Source organism: Orcinus orca, chromosome 6, assembly GCF_937001465.1.
Source record: "Orcinus orca chromosome 6, mOrcOrc1.1, whole genome shotgun sequence".
Lineage (NCBI taxonomy): Eukaryota > Metazoa > Chordata > Mammalia > Artiodactyla > Delphinidae > Orcinus > Orcinus orca.
Genome location: NC_064564.1, coordinates 65,076,014 through 65,091,738, shown reverse-complemented (window position 1 = coordinate 65,091,738; position 15,725 = coordinate 65,076,014). Strand labels below are relative to the sequence as shown.

General features: G+C 41.6%; 1 protein-coding gene and 2 non-coding genes across 12 annotated transcripts in view; all 3 read left to right on the top strand.

Annotated features, from left to right (window-relative positions):
- Nucleotides 1-15,725, top strand: part of PDCD1LG2 (programmed cell death 1 ligand 2) — a 94,057-nt gene that overhangs the window by 60,160 nt on the left and 18,172 nt on the right. For 2 of the 10 annotated variants that reach the window (XM_033404404.2, XM_033404402.2), the window contains one exon: nt 273-11,461. The exons of 6 other annotated variants lie outside the window; for them this stretch is intronic. In XM_033404404.2, the coding sequence (XP_033260295.1) occupies nt 273-278 (6 nt within the window). In that variant the 3' untranslated portion in view covers nt 279-11,461. Of the gene's footprint in view, nt 1-272; nt 11,462-13,776; nt 14,057-14,197; nt 15,550-15,725 lie in introns of those variants that run through there. 2 more of the 10 variants (XM_033404403.2, XM_033404401.2) reach the window with 2 other exon arrangements.
- LOC117196355 (U6 spliceosomal RNA) lies at nt 7,013-7,119 on the top strand. Its single transcript, XR_004476501.1, has one exon. It is a non-coding gene; the product is annotated as a U6 spliceosomal RNA (small nuclear RNA).
- TRNAG-CCC (transfer RNA glycine (anticodon CCC)) lies at nt 10,463-10,535 on the top strand. The gene has a single exon. It is a non-coding gene; the product is annotated as a tRNA-Gly (tRNA).

Genomic DNA, 15,725 nt, shown 5'->3' with positions numbered 1-15,725 from the left:
ATAGGGAAGCCCCAAGAACTTTGCTCCAGTATTGCTGAGCTGACTACAGGCCAGAGTACGGAGGAGAGAAGCCTCTTGCCACAGGTCTGGAGAGAAAGGCTGAAGATTTGGACTAGGGCAATGATCGAGGGGGTGGAAAGAAAGATTTAAGCCATGCTGCCTTTTGAGCGTTTTTATCTAACTCCAGTTTTCTCACTCCAATCTGATTTTGAGAGGTTATGTATTTTCTAGTCAGAAAAACGATTTTCCTATTTGTGGACTTTTCTCCCCAGATTTGAATCTGTGGCCTGATGAGCTGGAGTGACCTGATGGGACATCCTCAAGAAACTTCTAGACTCTGAACAAGAATCCCTTGGCCTGCAGAGCTTGTTGTGTGCACTTTTCAAATGCCTTTGTGTGAGCCAGCACTTTAATCTGGAGACTGCAGCAAGACTAGGCAGCACCTGCCAAGGTGAACTTACAGAAGTCAGGCAGCCACCCCTCCACTGATCCGGGCTCTCACTCCTGCAGCCCGTGGCTCCAATCACACACTACTGCAGTTTAGAAAAAGACCACACCGGATGCTGGACCCCAGTGAGTGTCCTCAGGCTCTTTGTTGCTTCTGGACGGGAAACAAAAGGAATTATTTCCCCCTAAGTTTCCAAAGTGATTTCCAGAAGCAGAGACCAGTGGAAATTTCCAGTTACAGAAGTGGACAGATTGCCAGTAGAGATACTTTTATCTGTAGTTTCCTCTGGTTACTGGACAAGCCTATTGAGACTGCGAGCTCACAGACAGGGCTTTATACAAAGTCAAGCCATAATTGACATGTTTTATGACTTACAGGAATCTTGAAAGCATCTGAGTTGTTCTAATGAAGTATTTAAGCATTTAAGTACACAGAGTGGCCAAGTACAAATTGTGGAAAAAAGCCATTGAGTATTATTTGTGAGGTCTGAATCACAAAGCATTGGTTTTAACGTGTAATGGCACCATATTGAATGGTGCTTTTTTTTTTTTAATTACATCCTTCCTTCGAAAAATTCTGTCTCCTTAACCTCAGAAGCCAATGATACACATTTTAAATTTTGGCATGCTAATATGCTACTTCTGCAAAGATTTCAGATGAGTAGCCATGATGATCAAAGCTCCAGACTAAGTCTCCTTTCCTAGCCCTCTATATGACTTTAAACTTAACCTTTCAGTGGCTCAGTTTCTAGGTCTGTGATACGGTGATACTCACAAGCTGAGGCCTTTGATGTCAGCACTAGAAATCCTGTGAGATCCCATTATGGGTGTGTCAAGGAGGAGGGTAACTGGACATGGTGACATCGGGCTAATCATGTTAAATTTGGTCTTTGTGCTGGGACCACAAAGCTCAGGACATTAATTGACCCCTAAACTATCCAAATGTAAACATTATCAAGCATAACAGATGGATGAGTGGGCCTGAAGCAAACTCTTTAACTGGTGTACAGACTAATTTTAGGTTTATGGGAATGAAGGGGTGTGAAAGTGAGTAACACACAAATAATATAACATCTCAGTTTCTTCTATAGACATCAAAGAATGCCGTTGAAGAATAAAACTCAATTGTTTATTCTTCAGCGTGTTCTGATGTCCTACTTTTGGCTAAGTGATTTCCCCAGGGCCCATCCAGGTCAGTAGGTTTAATGTTCCGTCAGGCCAGTTGGCTCCCATAGGTTTAAAAGCCTTTGAGGCACACTCGGATGCCCTCTTCAGAAGGGCAGGGTCCCATGGTTTGGTCTGGGGTCCCTGCTGGAGAAGCAGCACCTCCTAAGGCTGCAGAGATCAGAGCAGGCAGGCAAGGCCTTCTCCCTGAAGAAGCAAGTCTCTCCATCCTGGGCCCCACCTCCCCACAGATGTGTGGCTGGCATGCTGCATCCTTGGGTGGTAATATTTAACTCTATTAGGAACCCGGTGGCATAATGATTTCTGTCAAAATACCACCATCTTTAGTCCTAGATTGGGGCTATTTTCTAAAATACCAAATAGGGACAGGGCTGCCTACCTCCAATACCCCAAAATTCAGCGTTCTTTGGGGAAGAAGACCATTAGGCATTGTGTCCTAGCAGGAGGAACGTTCTACACTACAGCCTACAGTCATAATGTCTAACATTTACCAAGTACTTACTACATGCCCGATATTGTTTAGCGTTCTATACATGTCATTGGAATGCGTTCTCTCAAAACCCTCTGAAAAAGGCACTATTTATGTCTCCATTTTAAAGATAAGGAAACTGAGGCACAGAGAAGAAATTTGGTTAAGGCTGCCTGTTTAGTTTGGAAGGGATAGAGCTAGGGCAGTGAAACCATATTCATTATACCCCACCATGTGTCCTGATTTCCTACCCGATGGGACTTTAAGGTGGGATTTTACTGGTTACATATACCATGTGGTCTTTTTTTGCTGGCCTAGGATTAATTTCACTCTTACTTTTTCCAAAGAGGCACTACAGGAGGGTGGGTGGAGAAGAGGCTCTGACATGAGAGATTCCAACTCCGACTCAACTATATATGAATCATACAACTTTGCATGTATCATTTGATCTCTCTAACCATCCGTTTCCTTATCTAAAAGATGAATACAGTCATCCCTTGGTATCTGCAGGGGATTGGCTCCAGGACCCCCTCAGATACCAAGTCTGTGGATGTTCAAGTCCCTTATATAAAATAGTGCTGTATTTTTGTATAACCTATGCACATCCTCCCACATATTTTAAATCATCTCCAGATTACTTATAATACCCAATGAATGTAAATGCTTAAGTGAATAGCTGTAAATACAAAGTAAATGCTATGTAATAGTTGCTGGTACATGGCAAATTCAAGTTATGCTTTTTGGAACTTCCTTCAATTTTTTTTCTAATATTTTCAGTCCTCAGTTGGTTGACTTCCTAGATGTGGAACCTGTGGATATGAGGGGCCAGCTGTAATATAAGAAAGGTTGTTAACATCTTCCTTTATCAGGCACTTAGCTTATACAGCACATGGTAAATACCTGTTAAATAACAAGTATCATTGGTAATCCCTGATGTACCAGCCACTATTTCTTGCCAAACAGGCAGTGTCGTGACACTATTAAGCTAATCTGTCTGCAGGATATTTCTCCTGAATCCTAGCCCTAAGGGAGAAGTGAGTTATGCTCCAAGGATTTCCAGCCAAGGGGTTTTTTGTCCCCAGGCTCTTCTGTACGTGCCGAATTCTCCAGCTAAGTCAGAGGGCTCACCAGTTCTCCAGTATGCCTTGTGCTGTCCCCTTCACCTGGAACATCTCCTTTCTGGGACCTCAATTCTCCCTTGCAAAACCCTATCTGTCCGTCAGATGCCAGCTCTGCCAGTGAATATTTTCTGTTTTTCTCCAGTTGAATATGAGCTCTCTTTACTCTGGGCAGAGCAGTGTTTTCTTTGTCCCTCTCTAAAGCAGTTATCTTTTTCAGTTTTGAATCATGAGGATTTGAGCACATTTTATATCTTCCCCTTAGACTATAAGCTCCTGGAGGACAAGGAGAGAGTGAGATTTTGTCATTCCTGCAGCATCTTTTATGTGATAGATGCCTCATGCATGATTGGCTCTGAGACTCATTATAATATTAGAGAAAATGGCTACACTTAACATTCTTACTTATTATGACCTTACTATGATTGGCTGAAAAGTATATTATGGCAATCCTCAAAACAAAAGAGCTAGATGAGTTCTAAGTCTTTTTTTGAAAAAGTACCTTCTACAAAGAAAGCAAAAATAGCATTTGGGAGAGTTTGAGGAATTGAGAAAGATCAAACAAACAAAAATCACCTATGATCTCATCATCCAAGCACAAGTATTTTCATTTTTGTTGTTGGCATTTGCTCTTTGTCCAGACATGTACATAATTTTGGCTATTGTTGTTAGCATGTCATTTTCTGTCCTTTTTTTCAAATTTGTCGCTGTGTATAAGTTCACAGCTATGTGGCTGACTAGTCTTCCTAATTATTTTTAATGGCTGCATGGCTTACAGATCCATGATGAACTGGAACTGGGCCCAAACTCCGCTTATCACCTGATCACTCTAAACCCCTATTTTGACCACTGGACCACAGTGGTATTTGGGATTCCTAAGAATTAGTGTTTTTTCAGAGCAGTGTTTTGGAATTCCTGAAAAGTTTGGGTATTTCCATTTCCCCCAGTGCACAGACCCCTTAGTAAATGACTTTACATTCCTTTGGGGATGGCTTGGAGGAGGATCTATGCCAATTATTTGCGACATTGTTGCACAGTCCTTTCTTAAGGGGTCCAATTCTCCTCTTCATCCAGGAGCTTCAGATCTGGCCATCATGAGGTTAATTGTTTATCATTATAGATAACTTTCAAGCCATGTGCCAGACATTGTTCTATTTGCTTTACACGTATCACCTCATTTAAACTTCACAATTCAATGAAATAGAGACAATTAATGTCTCTATTTTACCCTCAAGCAAACTAAAGCCCAGTGAAATTAAACAAATTGCTCATGTCACGTAGCAGAGCAAGATCTTAAAGATTCTGCAAGCCAGCCATGGTCCTAGACCTGTAACACAGTCAAGCTCTCATCGTGTGGTATTTTGTAATTACATATGTGTTTGGTTTTCTCCAAAAGCCTGCATTGTACCTAGGAACAGGAACTGGATTTTTATTCATTTATGTAGTCCCAGAACCCAATACAATAATTGGCACATAGAAGATACTTGACAAATACTGTGGAATTGAATTGAAGGCAAATGCATGGAGTCTAGGAAAGAGAGGCCAATGTGGAAAAGTGTGATGGTGAATCCCAAGCACATCCAGCGGAAAGTGGTCCCCGTCCCTCCAGCACATGCATTGCTACCACCTGTCTGGTCTATCCCTCCAGTGGTGATGGATGCATCCGATTCACATAGCTTGATGACATCAGCCATTAAAATCATCCCAGCCACCGTCCCCCCTTCCTACCCCATCCTGATTCTCTGGTTAGTGAGCAAACTGATTATAATTTGACTTTTCATATAGATTCTGTATGGGAATAGAATGTTCTGAAGCAGTTTCTGATCTGCACATTAAAAGTATTTCTTATTATAGAAAAGTCCTAGGAATTTGGTTAGCATGATCCAGTTTTTTAGTCTGATTCTGAGTGTCCTGACAAAATCAGTTTTCTGGACCTTTAAGGTAAGACCTTGGTGATGCCAATAAGAAAGTTTTTTCTGTAAGGATGCTTATGCTGGTCATCAGCTGCATCTTGTCTATAACTGTGTATTCTCAAAAGCAGGCTCCACTTAGGAGAAGAAACTCAAAGACAGCAGCATGTTTTCTGCTCATTTCTGTTTGTTCTATAAAAATAGAATTCCATTTTAAAGCAGAACAGCTGCAAGAAGTACAGAGGAAGCAACTAATGCCTGAAATTTTGTGTTGTGCAGATTGAAGTAGAATATAATCAGGCTGCTGGTCAAATCAGGCAACATGCCAGTGTCTCAGTTCTCCTTGCTTTAAAATTCAAAAAATGAAAGGCTCAAACTTACAGGTCATTTAAAATTTAAATCAAAGCAAAACTTAAGTGGGCCTTTTAAATCATTACATTGGCAAAAGCTTTTTAAATTTATAACGCATAATGCTCCAGAACACGTTAAATTCATAGTCTCATAAGTTGTTAGTGGTCATATAAATCAGTACAATTGTTTTTGGAAGGTTATTTGTCTATAGAACAGAGGTCTTACAGTTTGTCATACCATTTGTTCGAGGAATTCTACAGTATGTAAATCTACTCTAATCTGAGAAAATAGCCAAAAAATATAGAAAAAGTTATAGACGTGGAGAGGTTCATTGTAAATATAAATATATATTTTTTTAAAAGCTTTGCCATAACACTGAAAGAAAAAAGAAACATACAAAATTCTATACTTGCTTAGATTACTCTTAAGTTTTAAAAAAATGAACTCAAAAAAAAAAGTGCTTGGATATATAGCAAGAATCATGTCAAGATTCATACTTTTACCCAAAAATACCATTCCAAGGATTTTCTTAAAGGAAATCCATAGACTAAAGTGAAATAGGTATTATATGAAAAAGTACATTACAGTGTTATCTATGGCCCCAAACTGGAACTAATCTGTCAAACAAAACAGAAGTGAATTAGTCATAGTGATTGGTATTTGCATTACAGACTAAATAGTAATCTAGTCATAAAAATTACAGTTATAAAGATTATATAGGAATATGAAATAATTATATATATATATTTTTTTGGTACGCGGACCTCTCACTGTTGTGGCCTCTTCCGTTGCGGAGCACAGGCTCTGGACGCGCAGGCTCAGCGGCCATGGCTTACAGGCCTAGCCGCTCCGCGGCATGTGGGATCTTTCCGGACCAGGGCACGAACCCGTGTCCTCTGCGTCGGCAGGCGGACTCTCAACCACTGCACCACCAGGGAAGCCCATATGATATAATTTTAAGTAGAAAAATAGTTTCTATACAGTGAGCACTTACCATGAGCCTGTCACTATGTTGCTCATTTTATACACATTATCTCTTTTCGTGCTGACAGAACCTGAAGAGTAGGTAGAGTGCTATCCTCAGCGACAGAAGAAAATTGAGACAAAGTTGCTTAGTAATTTTCCCTAGTTCACAGAGTTCATACAGCAGGTATTCAAACCTAAGCTAACTGATATCAAAGCCATTTCTCCTTATCCAACATGCTATAAAAGCCCTAGACACCTGAAGATAATAAGCAAACGTTAATATAAAATATATATGGAGAGAGAGAGAAAAAAATCAGAGTGGAGCAATGGTGTGGGTGGTCTTATAATAACTGGTTCCTTTCTATTACAATGTTAAGTCCAAACAAACAAACAAAAAAGTAAATAAATAAAATTTTAAAAGTGAGAATGATACAAAAGGCTGGAAAGAAGTATACTAAAGTATTAATAGGGTTTTGTTAAAGAGGTAGGGTTTGGTGTAATTTCCCCCTTTTCTCTATTTTACAAGATGTTTTGGTAATGTATAGTACTTTTGTAAAATATTTTAAGTGCTCACTTCAGCAGCACATATGCTAAAATTGGAAAGATTCAGAGAAGGTTAGCATGGCCCCTGCACATGGATGACACACAATTTCATGAAACATTTCATATATAAATTGATATCAATATATATCAATATATATCTATATGTCCTCTGTGATATGGAATCCAGAGCTCTGTAAAGCTTATTGATCATTGAAACACTGTGATGTTCAGAAACAGCAGTGGTATTCCTGGCAGTATAAGTGTTATTAGGAATACAGTATATCTGTCATTCCTTTCAAAAATTCTGTGGGTTAATTTCCACAGAATCCTTTTTTATTTTTAAAGGTTTGAGAAGAAAATCTAAAAGCTCATGTTCCTTCCTTCTTTTTCTTCCTTCCTCACCTTTGCTTTCTTCACTGTAAAATTAGTATGGTGATAACAGTAACCTGCTCTGTTGATGTGATGAGTATATGGGCAATTTTTATTTTCATTATATTCTTCCTGTGTTTGAAAGGTTTTGAAAAACATATTTAACAATTTTAACCTAAAAAATAATCTTTAAACTTAATTTTTTAATTATTAAATTTAAATTAAATTCAAAAGATTTTTTAATATTTTGAAATTTTAGAAATTCAGTGTTTATTGAAAATCAAAATGTGGCACAAATACCAAGTATAACGGTATTTTGGGAAAAATTCTTATATGCGCTACTCGTGTTTTTCCTCTTTCTGGTACATGCTTTCACCTGTGTTTTAAAGAGACTCTAAAGAGAAACTAAAAGCAAAGTTTACTAAGTGAAAGTTTGAGCAGGTTCTGGGGTTGCCACCATACTGCCTGCTTCATTGAATGTCACATGGGCCTCTGCACACAATGCATGACTGGGCTGTGACAGAGCACATGACACACATGTGACAGGACGGGCTGCTCACGTCCTTTCCAAATAATGCTCTGGGGAGTAGTCCTCAAGAACCACTCTCCTAAAAGCAGAAAATTCAGGGGTGGGGAGCAAGAGGGGTCTTCCCAAAAACACAAAAACTTTTCTGAGTGTTCTAAAAATGAAGAGAAGGAAAGAACAGTGAGTACTAGATGTTAAAATGTGACATTTGAAAGCTGTTAGGAAAAATGCCAGGCTGACAGTCTCCAGCTATATCCCCCAGAGTCAAAATGAAAAGTGCAAACCCAGGCTGACAGAGGCCCTACTTTTCTGAGTGTTCATCGGTGAGATGGGGAATTCATCGGACTACCCGGAAAGCATCTCCTCCCTTTCTGAGCTGCTGAGCATTAAGGTTTAATCCCCAGGATCTATCAGATTCTGTCTTGGAAGTTTGAACCCCAGTCAGCATTGTATGAGATGTTGTGAGAGATACAAAGTCTATATTAGGTATGCTTCACCCTGGGGAATTTATAGGAAGTGGGAGGAATACATCACACACAGGAAAAGTTATGTAAAAAACAAGGCCACGTAAAATTGTCTTTTTAATTTTTAAAAAAATTTTATTGGAGTATAGTTTGCTTTACGATGTTGTATTAGTTTCTGCTGTACGGCAAAGTGAATCAGCTATGTGTATACATATATCCCCTCTTTTTTAGATTTCCTTCCCATTTAGGTCACCACAGAGCACTGAGTAGAGTTCCCTGTGCTATACAGCAAGTTCTCATTAGTTATCTATTTTATACATAGTAGTGTATATATGTCAATTCCAATCTCCCAATTCATCCCACCCCCACTCCCCCCTTGATATCCATAAGTTTGTTCTCTACATCTGTGTCTATTTCTGCTTTGCAGATAAGTTCATCTATACCATTTTTCTAGATTCCACATATAAGCAATATTATATGATATTTGTTTTTCTCTTTCTGACGTACTTCACTCTGTAATGAGTGGAACAGATCATAAGACAAAGGAATTCAGAGTGGGTGTAGGAATTCAGAGCTCCCATGGGAGGGAGAAGAACAAGAGACCGGGGTGGGGGGCGGTGATGAGGAATGCACAGGGCCTGGAGGATTTTCCATGATGGGTAGGGAGTAGCTAAGTCATGGGGGCAGGGATGATATTAAAAAACCACCAACTTGCTCAGCAGTGGCCCTGGCTGATCAGAATGGATACTGGTCCAAATGCTGGAAAACATCCTGGAAGCTCCTTGCTGAGCCAGGAGTTACTTCTGTAGTTGTTAGATTGTGGGAATATCAGGGGGGTCCTGGAGGAGCAGGGAGTCCTGGGACATGGCCAGGGTGGTGCTGGGGCACTCAGGGTGCTTGAGGCAGTGGCTATTTTCTATTCAGTTCTATCCACTACAATCATGCAACCATACCTGTGAGTATCTGCTGAAAATCAGCCTTGAATGAGGGCAAATGGTATAACAAGAACATTTACAACTTGCTTTTGCATATGGTATTTCATTTGATCTACCTATCTCTCAGCCTATCTATCTATCTACCCATCTGTCTAACTAGCCATCTATCTGTGTCTCTCTGTCTGTGAAACCAAACTCAGTGTCCCTGGGTGCTGGACACTCAGCTAGGTACCAAGTTGAGGAGCCTGTCCAGAGTTGCAGTTGTCACATGGGCCTTTCATTTATTTTACCACTGATTTAGTGTAAGCACTGTACTAGGCACTAGGGATACAGAGGTAGTAGAACATCATCCCTGTCCTCAAGGGGCTTGCAGGTCACAGAAACCCCCTTTCGAACCTTTTACACAGGTGATAACGTATGCAAAAAGAAGAGATGTCACAAGATGATTAAAATGGGGAAAGCAGCGTGGATATGTGTGGGTGGAGCAGCCCATGAAGGGCCTTTACCCTGGTGATGATGCCAACCCCTTTAGTCACTAAGGGCAGTGGCCAGAACCTGCTGGTTTGGCCAATGGGGGGCACCAAACCAAGGGAGGGAAAAGTAATTCTGTAAGGACTGGAAGGAAGTCAAACACAACCTCTCAGCCAAGTGTTGGGGCCATGAATTTTTGCTGCAAGGTTTTATGTTTTCTGGAGGTCATTTACAGAATTAAGTAGGAGTCACCCTGGGCAATACTGGTAAGGGCGAAGAGCTAGAATTCTCAGAAACTTTCTTTTGGAGCCTGAGACAGAAGAAGGCAGATGAGAGAAATAGCGTGCTGTGGTGGTTCTCAGACTTTTAATCTCAAAACACTGAAGGATAATTCAACACTCTCCATTAGTAACAGCAGCTGACTTGTGCAGACATTCACAACCATTAGGGGTACATGGCAGAATACTGTAGAGAAGTGGGAAATGGGATGTAATTTCATAAAGTTACCTAGTTGAGTCTACATGTCTATATTTACAACCAGCCTTGAGGCTCAGAAGTAGAGGCCTGAGTTGAAGGCAGCTCTGCCACTAACCAGCTACATCATCAGAGGCAGTTCACTCTCTCTCAGCCTTAGTTTCTTCATATATAAAATAATGAATCTTAACTGGCAGCATTATTGAAGGGATTCAAGATAATAAACTAGGGACTTCCCTGGTGGTCCAGTGGCTAAGACTCTGCACTCCCAATGCAGGGGGCCCAGGTTCGATCCCTGGTCAGGGAACTAGATCCCACATGCTGCAACTAAGAGTTCTCATGCCACAACTAAAGACCCCGCATGCCGCAACGAAGATCCCGCATGCCGCAACTAAGACCCGGTGCAGCCAAATAAATAAATAAATAAACATTAAAAAAAAAATACACTGAAGTTCCTATCACAGTTAGTATATAGCCATAGAGCCAGAGCTTAATGAATGATTAGCTACTAGTATAAGTAATTTGTCTTAAAAGCTGTATTGGGAGATAACAGAGTCTGCTCAGCCAGCCATCATGCAGAAGTGAAAATCCTGGGATTTGCAGGAAATACACTCTTAACAGTAAATGCCCTCTGTAATGAGGTATAGCAGCTTAGACTTGAGGGTAAATATTTCATTAAATGTTAATTGCTATAAAAAGAAAGATGGGTGCAGAAATGGGGAGAAGATGCTATTTCAAAGCTAGCAGATTTTTTTTTTAGTTGTTCTAGAAGGAAGATTTTAAATTTGCATTTGAGATTGATTATTTCAGGGTAAAAAGATTAATAATTTTTTTAATCACATAAATGTAAAACCAGTTCCTGATCTGGAACAGGAAGGTTGAGACCATTCATTCCTTTATTCACTCAACAAATATTTATTGAGCACTTGCTACATATATTACAAAAGGTACTGTACATAAAAGGCACTGATTATGCAAAAAGGTTGCCTTTACTGTGAGTAGAATTGCAGCCCTGAACCTGCATTTCCTTGGGGTCTGGGAAGAGGAGTCATGGTTAATGGACTCTTGTCTGTAGGAAACTTGATCCCTCCCACATGGCAGCAGGAAAGGCACTGAGGGAGAGATACCCTTCCTTTGAGATGAGGGGAGGAGATGTTGTGGAGAGCCCAGTCTGATATTTCTTTTTATGCATTGTCTTTTTCTTTCTCCTTCAGTAAAGTTATATTAAATGTTGCAGTCTGTTCTCTGTTGTGGAGGATTATGAGATGGGCTATGCTTGGGGCTCCAGGTGGTTGACTGAAATAAGCATTCTTTGGGAATTCCCAGAAGTGTTGGGGGAGGAGAAGTCAGGGATTGGCTTTCTTGCAGTCACGTGAGAGGTGAAGCTCAGGTATTTGGGCATTAATGAGAGGTGTGATTCTTTGAAGGCAGGACACCACTGTTATACATTGGTCCTTGTGGGCAGCTTGAATGATCCTCACAAAGCAACTGGACACATGCCCATGACAGCAAGCCACTGGGCACAGTTTCCAAGAACATCAAGCCAGAGCAACTCACTCTCCACTAACTCACATAACATGAAACATGCAAGTTACTTCACATGCTGGGGTACAAATGTCCTGAGCATGTGGACTAGAGATTGCTCATCCAAAGCTATTTCCTTTTATTCCTCTCTTATTCTTTCTTACCTACCATCTGTGCTTCTCCCAAGCTCCCTCTTGGGCCCTGTTGCCCAAGTGAAAGCAAAGAAGCAATTAACACCTATGGAAATCTGCTATGCTAAACACTGCATGTGCTGTTCTGCATAAACTGTGTCATTTAACCCTTACAACAATTTGGCAAGATAGGTAAGATTATCCCCTTTTTCTGATGAGAAACGGAAGCTGAGAGTCCTATGTCCAAAGTAACACAACCAACAAGTAGGTAAGAGTTCTGGGGTCCAAGTACAGGTTTATGTAACTACAAAGTTCTTTACACCAACCACAAAGGAAAATGTATTTTGGGGACGAAACATAATTAAAAAGAAAAATGCATTGGGAGAAATGCTTTCTGCTTCCAAGCAAACGTAAGTAATTGCCCATCAGTGGACATTGACCTCCAGTTGTAACTGAAACCTGAGATGCAGAAGGGCCAGGTTCAGACTCTTCCTCTCCACTTAGAAAACTGTCACAGAGGAAAAAGAAGTGGTGAAAGGCAGTTTCAGACAGATCATGACAAAGTCGACTAAGTTTTCTTGGGTGATAAGAGTAAAGAGGCCATATCTATCTGTCCTGGGGAATCAAACAGTTGCCTAGAACGTTAATACAAATCTGTTGTTTAAAACACAAGTTGTGGGACCTCCCCGGTGGTCCAGTGGGTGGGACTCCGTGCTCCCAATGCAGGGGGCCTGGGGTTCGATCCCTGGTTGGGGACCTAGATCCCACATGCCACAACTAAGACCCGGCGCAGCCAAAATAAATAAATAAAAAAAAATAAAAAATAAAAAAAACACAAGTTGTTTTATACATCTGGCCCCAAAATTTAAGCTTAAAAAAATATCCCTCATTCATGCAAAATCATGTTGACATATAAAGGCACATCTGTGGTCTACAGTTTGATCATTCATAGCCCTCTTATAAAGCACTGACCACACAAGCCTTCACAGACCAGTAACAGTTGGTGGGTGGGCACAGATGCACGGATCACACTTTGACAGCACTGATACTTTCACTTTCAGCTACAACAGCCTTACCATGGGTTACTTCTAAGAAAAACTTAACCATTTGAACCTCAACACGGTCTCCGTGTATCAAATAATTGCAAATTACTTCTTTCTTCTTTCTCTTTTTGCCTTTTTTTTTAACTCAAGCAACCCATGGGGCTGCTTAAAGCAGTCTTAAGTTCCTGTAGACTTTCTGAAGGAAATGAGAGGCATTAGGAGGCCTAGATTATATTTTCTTGCCGGTGATTGCTGTATAACTCTGAGTAAGACTGTTATCTTTATCATCTCAGAGATTAAAGTTGCCTCTGGCAGCACAAGGGTAGAATCTCGATGTTTGCATGTTTCTTCCCCTGTTTTTCTCCTCTTCTGATCCTGCACCCACACATAGAGAAAACACATAAGCAAAGCCACTTACTCACGGAAAGCATCTAAACTGGTCTTACAGTCTTATCGTGGAATCTGTTGTAAAAACCAAACCAGACACCACCATACCACCCCCTTTACCTTTCCTTTGTCATCCCTGTTTTGTGGGAACATGGTTTTCTATCACAGAATGATGACACTATTACCTTATGGGGTTTCTATGATGAATTCCCAGAAAGAGTTTGGGGAAGAAGTGTTATTTCTCTTTTGCTTCCCCTACCCCAAAGGTCCCTTCTGTGCACCTCAAACTCTTCAACCTACCCTTCTTTTGAGGGGAAATCAGTCAGTGGCTCATAGGGATATACCCCAGCTCTGACCTCAGTGGCTTACCAAAACCAGAGCCAGTCCCTCACTCAGTCAAGTCCAATAATGATCTTCCACAGATGCTGAAGCCCCACTTGAACCTGGATTTTTCCCCCCTTAGGGTTCCTCTTGGAGAAAAAGAACCAGGAAAGCCACAGGCAGAGGGTTGAGCAGAGAACAGAAACCCCAGAGCCTTCCAGCTTCAACTGTTCCTACTGTCCTGATGAACCACCTGGGGCCGGAGAGGAAGAAGATCTAGCACAGGGAAGAGTGGCTTTTAGAGGATTGGGGAAGGGGTCTCTTGGGATCTTTCAAGAGATCTGAAAGTGTGTAGAAAGCCCTGCAGTTACCAGGAAAATGCAGATATCAATGCCTGACAAACAATAGGTGCTCAATGTATACACTAAGTAATTGAATGGTTGAATAAATAAATAGGCGAAAGGAAAGAAGCAGAAGAGAAGAGGTAAAGCAGTGCTTCATAGATGACTTTCACCTGCCTTTCTTCCTGGGCTCTTTTTTACAGTTGTTTTTGTTTTTCCCAGTTGCTCCAGGATGATGCTCAGGCACCACCTCCAGGCTGAAGGCTTCTCCATCATTTCACCTTTCCAACCTTAGTGACTGCTAGACCATGAGTTCCACACCTCCCAAGCAGAGGCTTAAGATAAGCACACCTGGATAGTAAGGAATAAGAGAGGAAAGGGAAGGGCAAGCAGAGGAATCTGCCTTCTCTTCCTTCTGTTTTAATTTGCTGGTGGTTATGAGGTTCCTTGGGCCTCTGTTTTCCTTAACTCTGAATTATAGGTACTGTCACTGAGACACCCTGAAGGTAGATCTACTGATGGTAGATTTGTGAAAACATAAGGAAAACACCATGTTTGTTAATATCTAGAGAATATGCCTTCGAAGCAAACCCTTAGTTCTCATCAGCTCTCACCTAAACCACTGTTATTCAGACTTTAATGTGCACATGAACCACCTTATTAAATATTAAGCTTATTACCATGCAGGTTCAGATTCAGTAGGTCTTGGTGGGGCCCAAGATTCTGCACTTCTAAAAGTTGCCTGGTAATGCCAAAGCTGCCCTGCAGAGGAGTCTAGAACTTTGAGTAACAAGGACCTAGACAATTGCTACAGTGTCATCCGGCTTCAGTTCTTGCCAAATCTCTCCCACACTCATCACCCCACTCGGCACTGTGCCCTCATCAACGACTTGCAGAGCCTCAGGCGCGCCATGCTCTTCAAAGCTGCGTGGCTTTGTACATCTTCCCTCTGCCCTTCACCCCCCTTCACTGGATGAGCTTCTCCGTGTCTCAGCTCACATGTAAGCTCTTCTATGAAAATTCTCCCGCCTCCCCATCCTACCAGATGGCCATGCCCTCTCTCCTCTGTGCTCATCACACTGTACTATAACATGCTGTCTCCACGTCCAGGGCTGTTGCATAGGGTTGCTCAGGTTGAGTCCAGGGACAAGGGCCCCTGGTCAAGGCGGCAAGAGGGGCTTGAAATCCATCCTGTTCTCCACTTGCCCATTGGTGGAGCCCTGGTGCAGAGCTGCCTCCACCAAGAGGGAGGGATGACCTCTTCTAATTCACACGTGGCACCATATGGGCTGATTTTCTGTCTTTTCTACCAGATGTGGGGTCCTTGAGGAAGGAATCAAGTCTCATTCATCTTTATGTTTTTATCTGCTAGCATAGTGCCTGTCACTATTCAGTGTTCAATGAAATGTTTGTTGAATGGATAAATGATGAGAAAAAGAAATGAGCTACTGAAAGCAATGCACAGACAATAATTTCATTCAATTCTAAAGGTAAATTAACTGAATTGTAAGCAAGAGGTCTGGGATTTGCTAATGTGCTGCTAAAAAGGCAAGGTCTCCAAAACCCCTTTTTTTTTTTTTGCGGTACGCGGTCCTCTCACTGCTGTGGCCTCTCCCGTTGTGGAGCACAGGCTCCGGACGCGCAGGCTCAGCGGCCAGGGCTCATGGGCCCAGCCACTCCGCGGCATGTGGGATCCTCCCGGACTGGGGCACAAACCCGTGTCCCCTGCATTGGCAGGCGGACTCTCAAC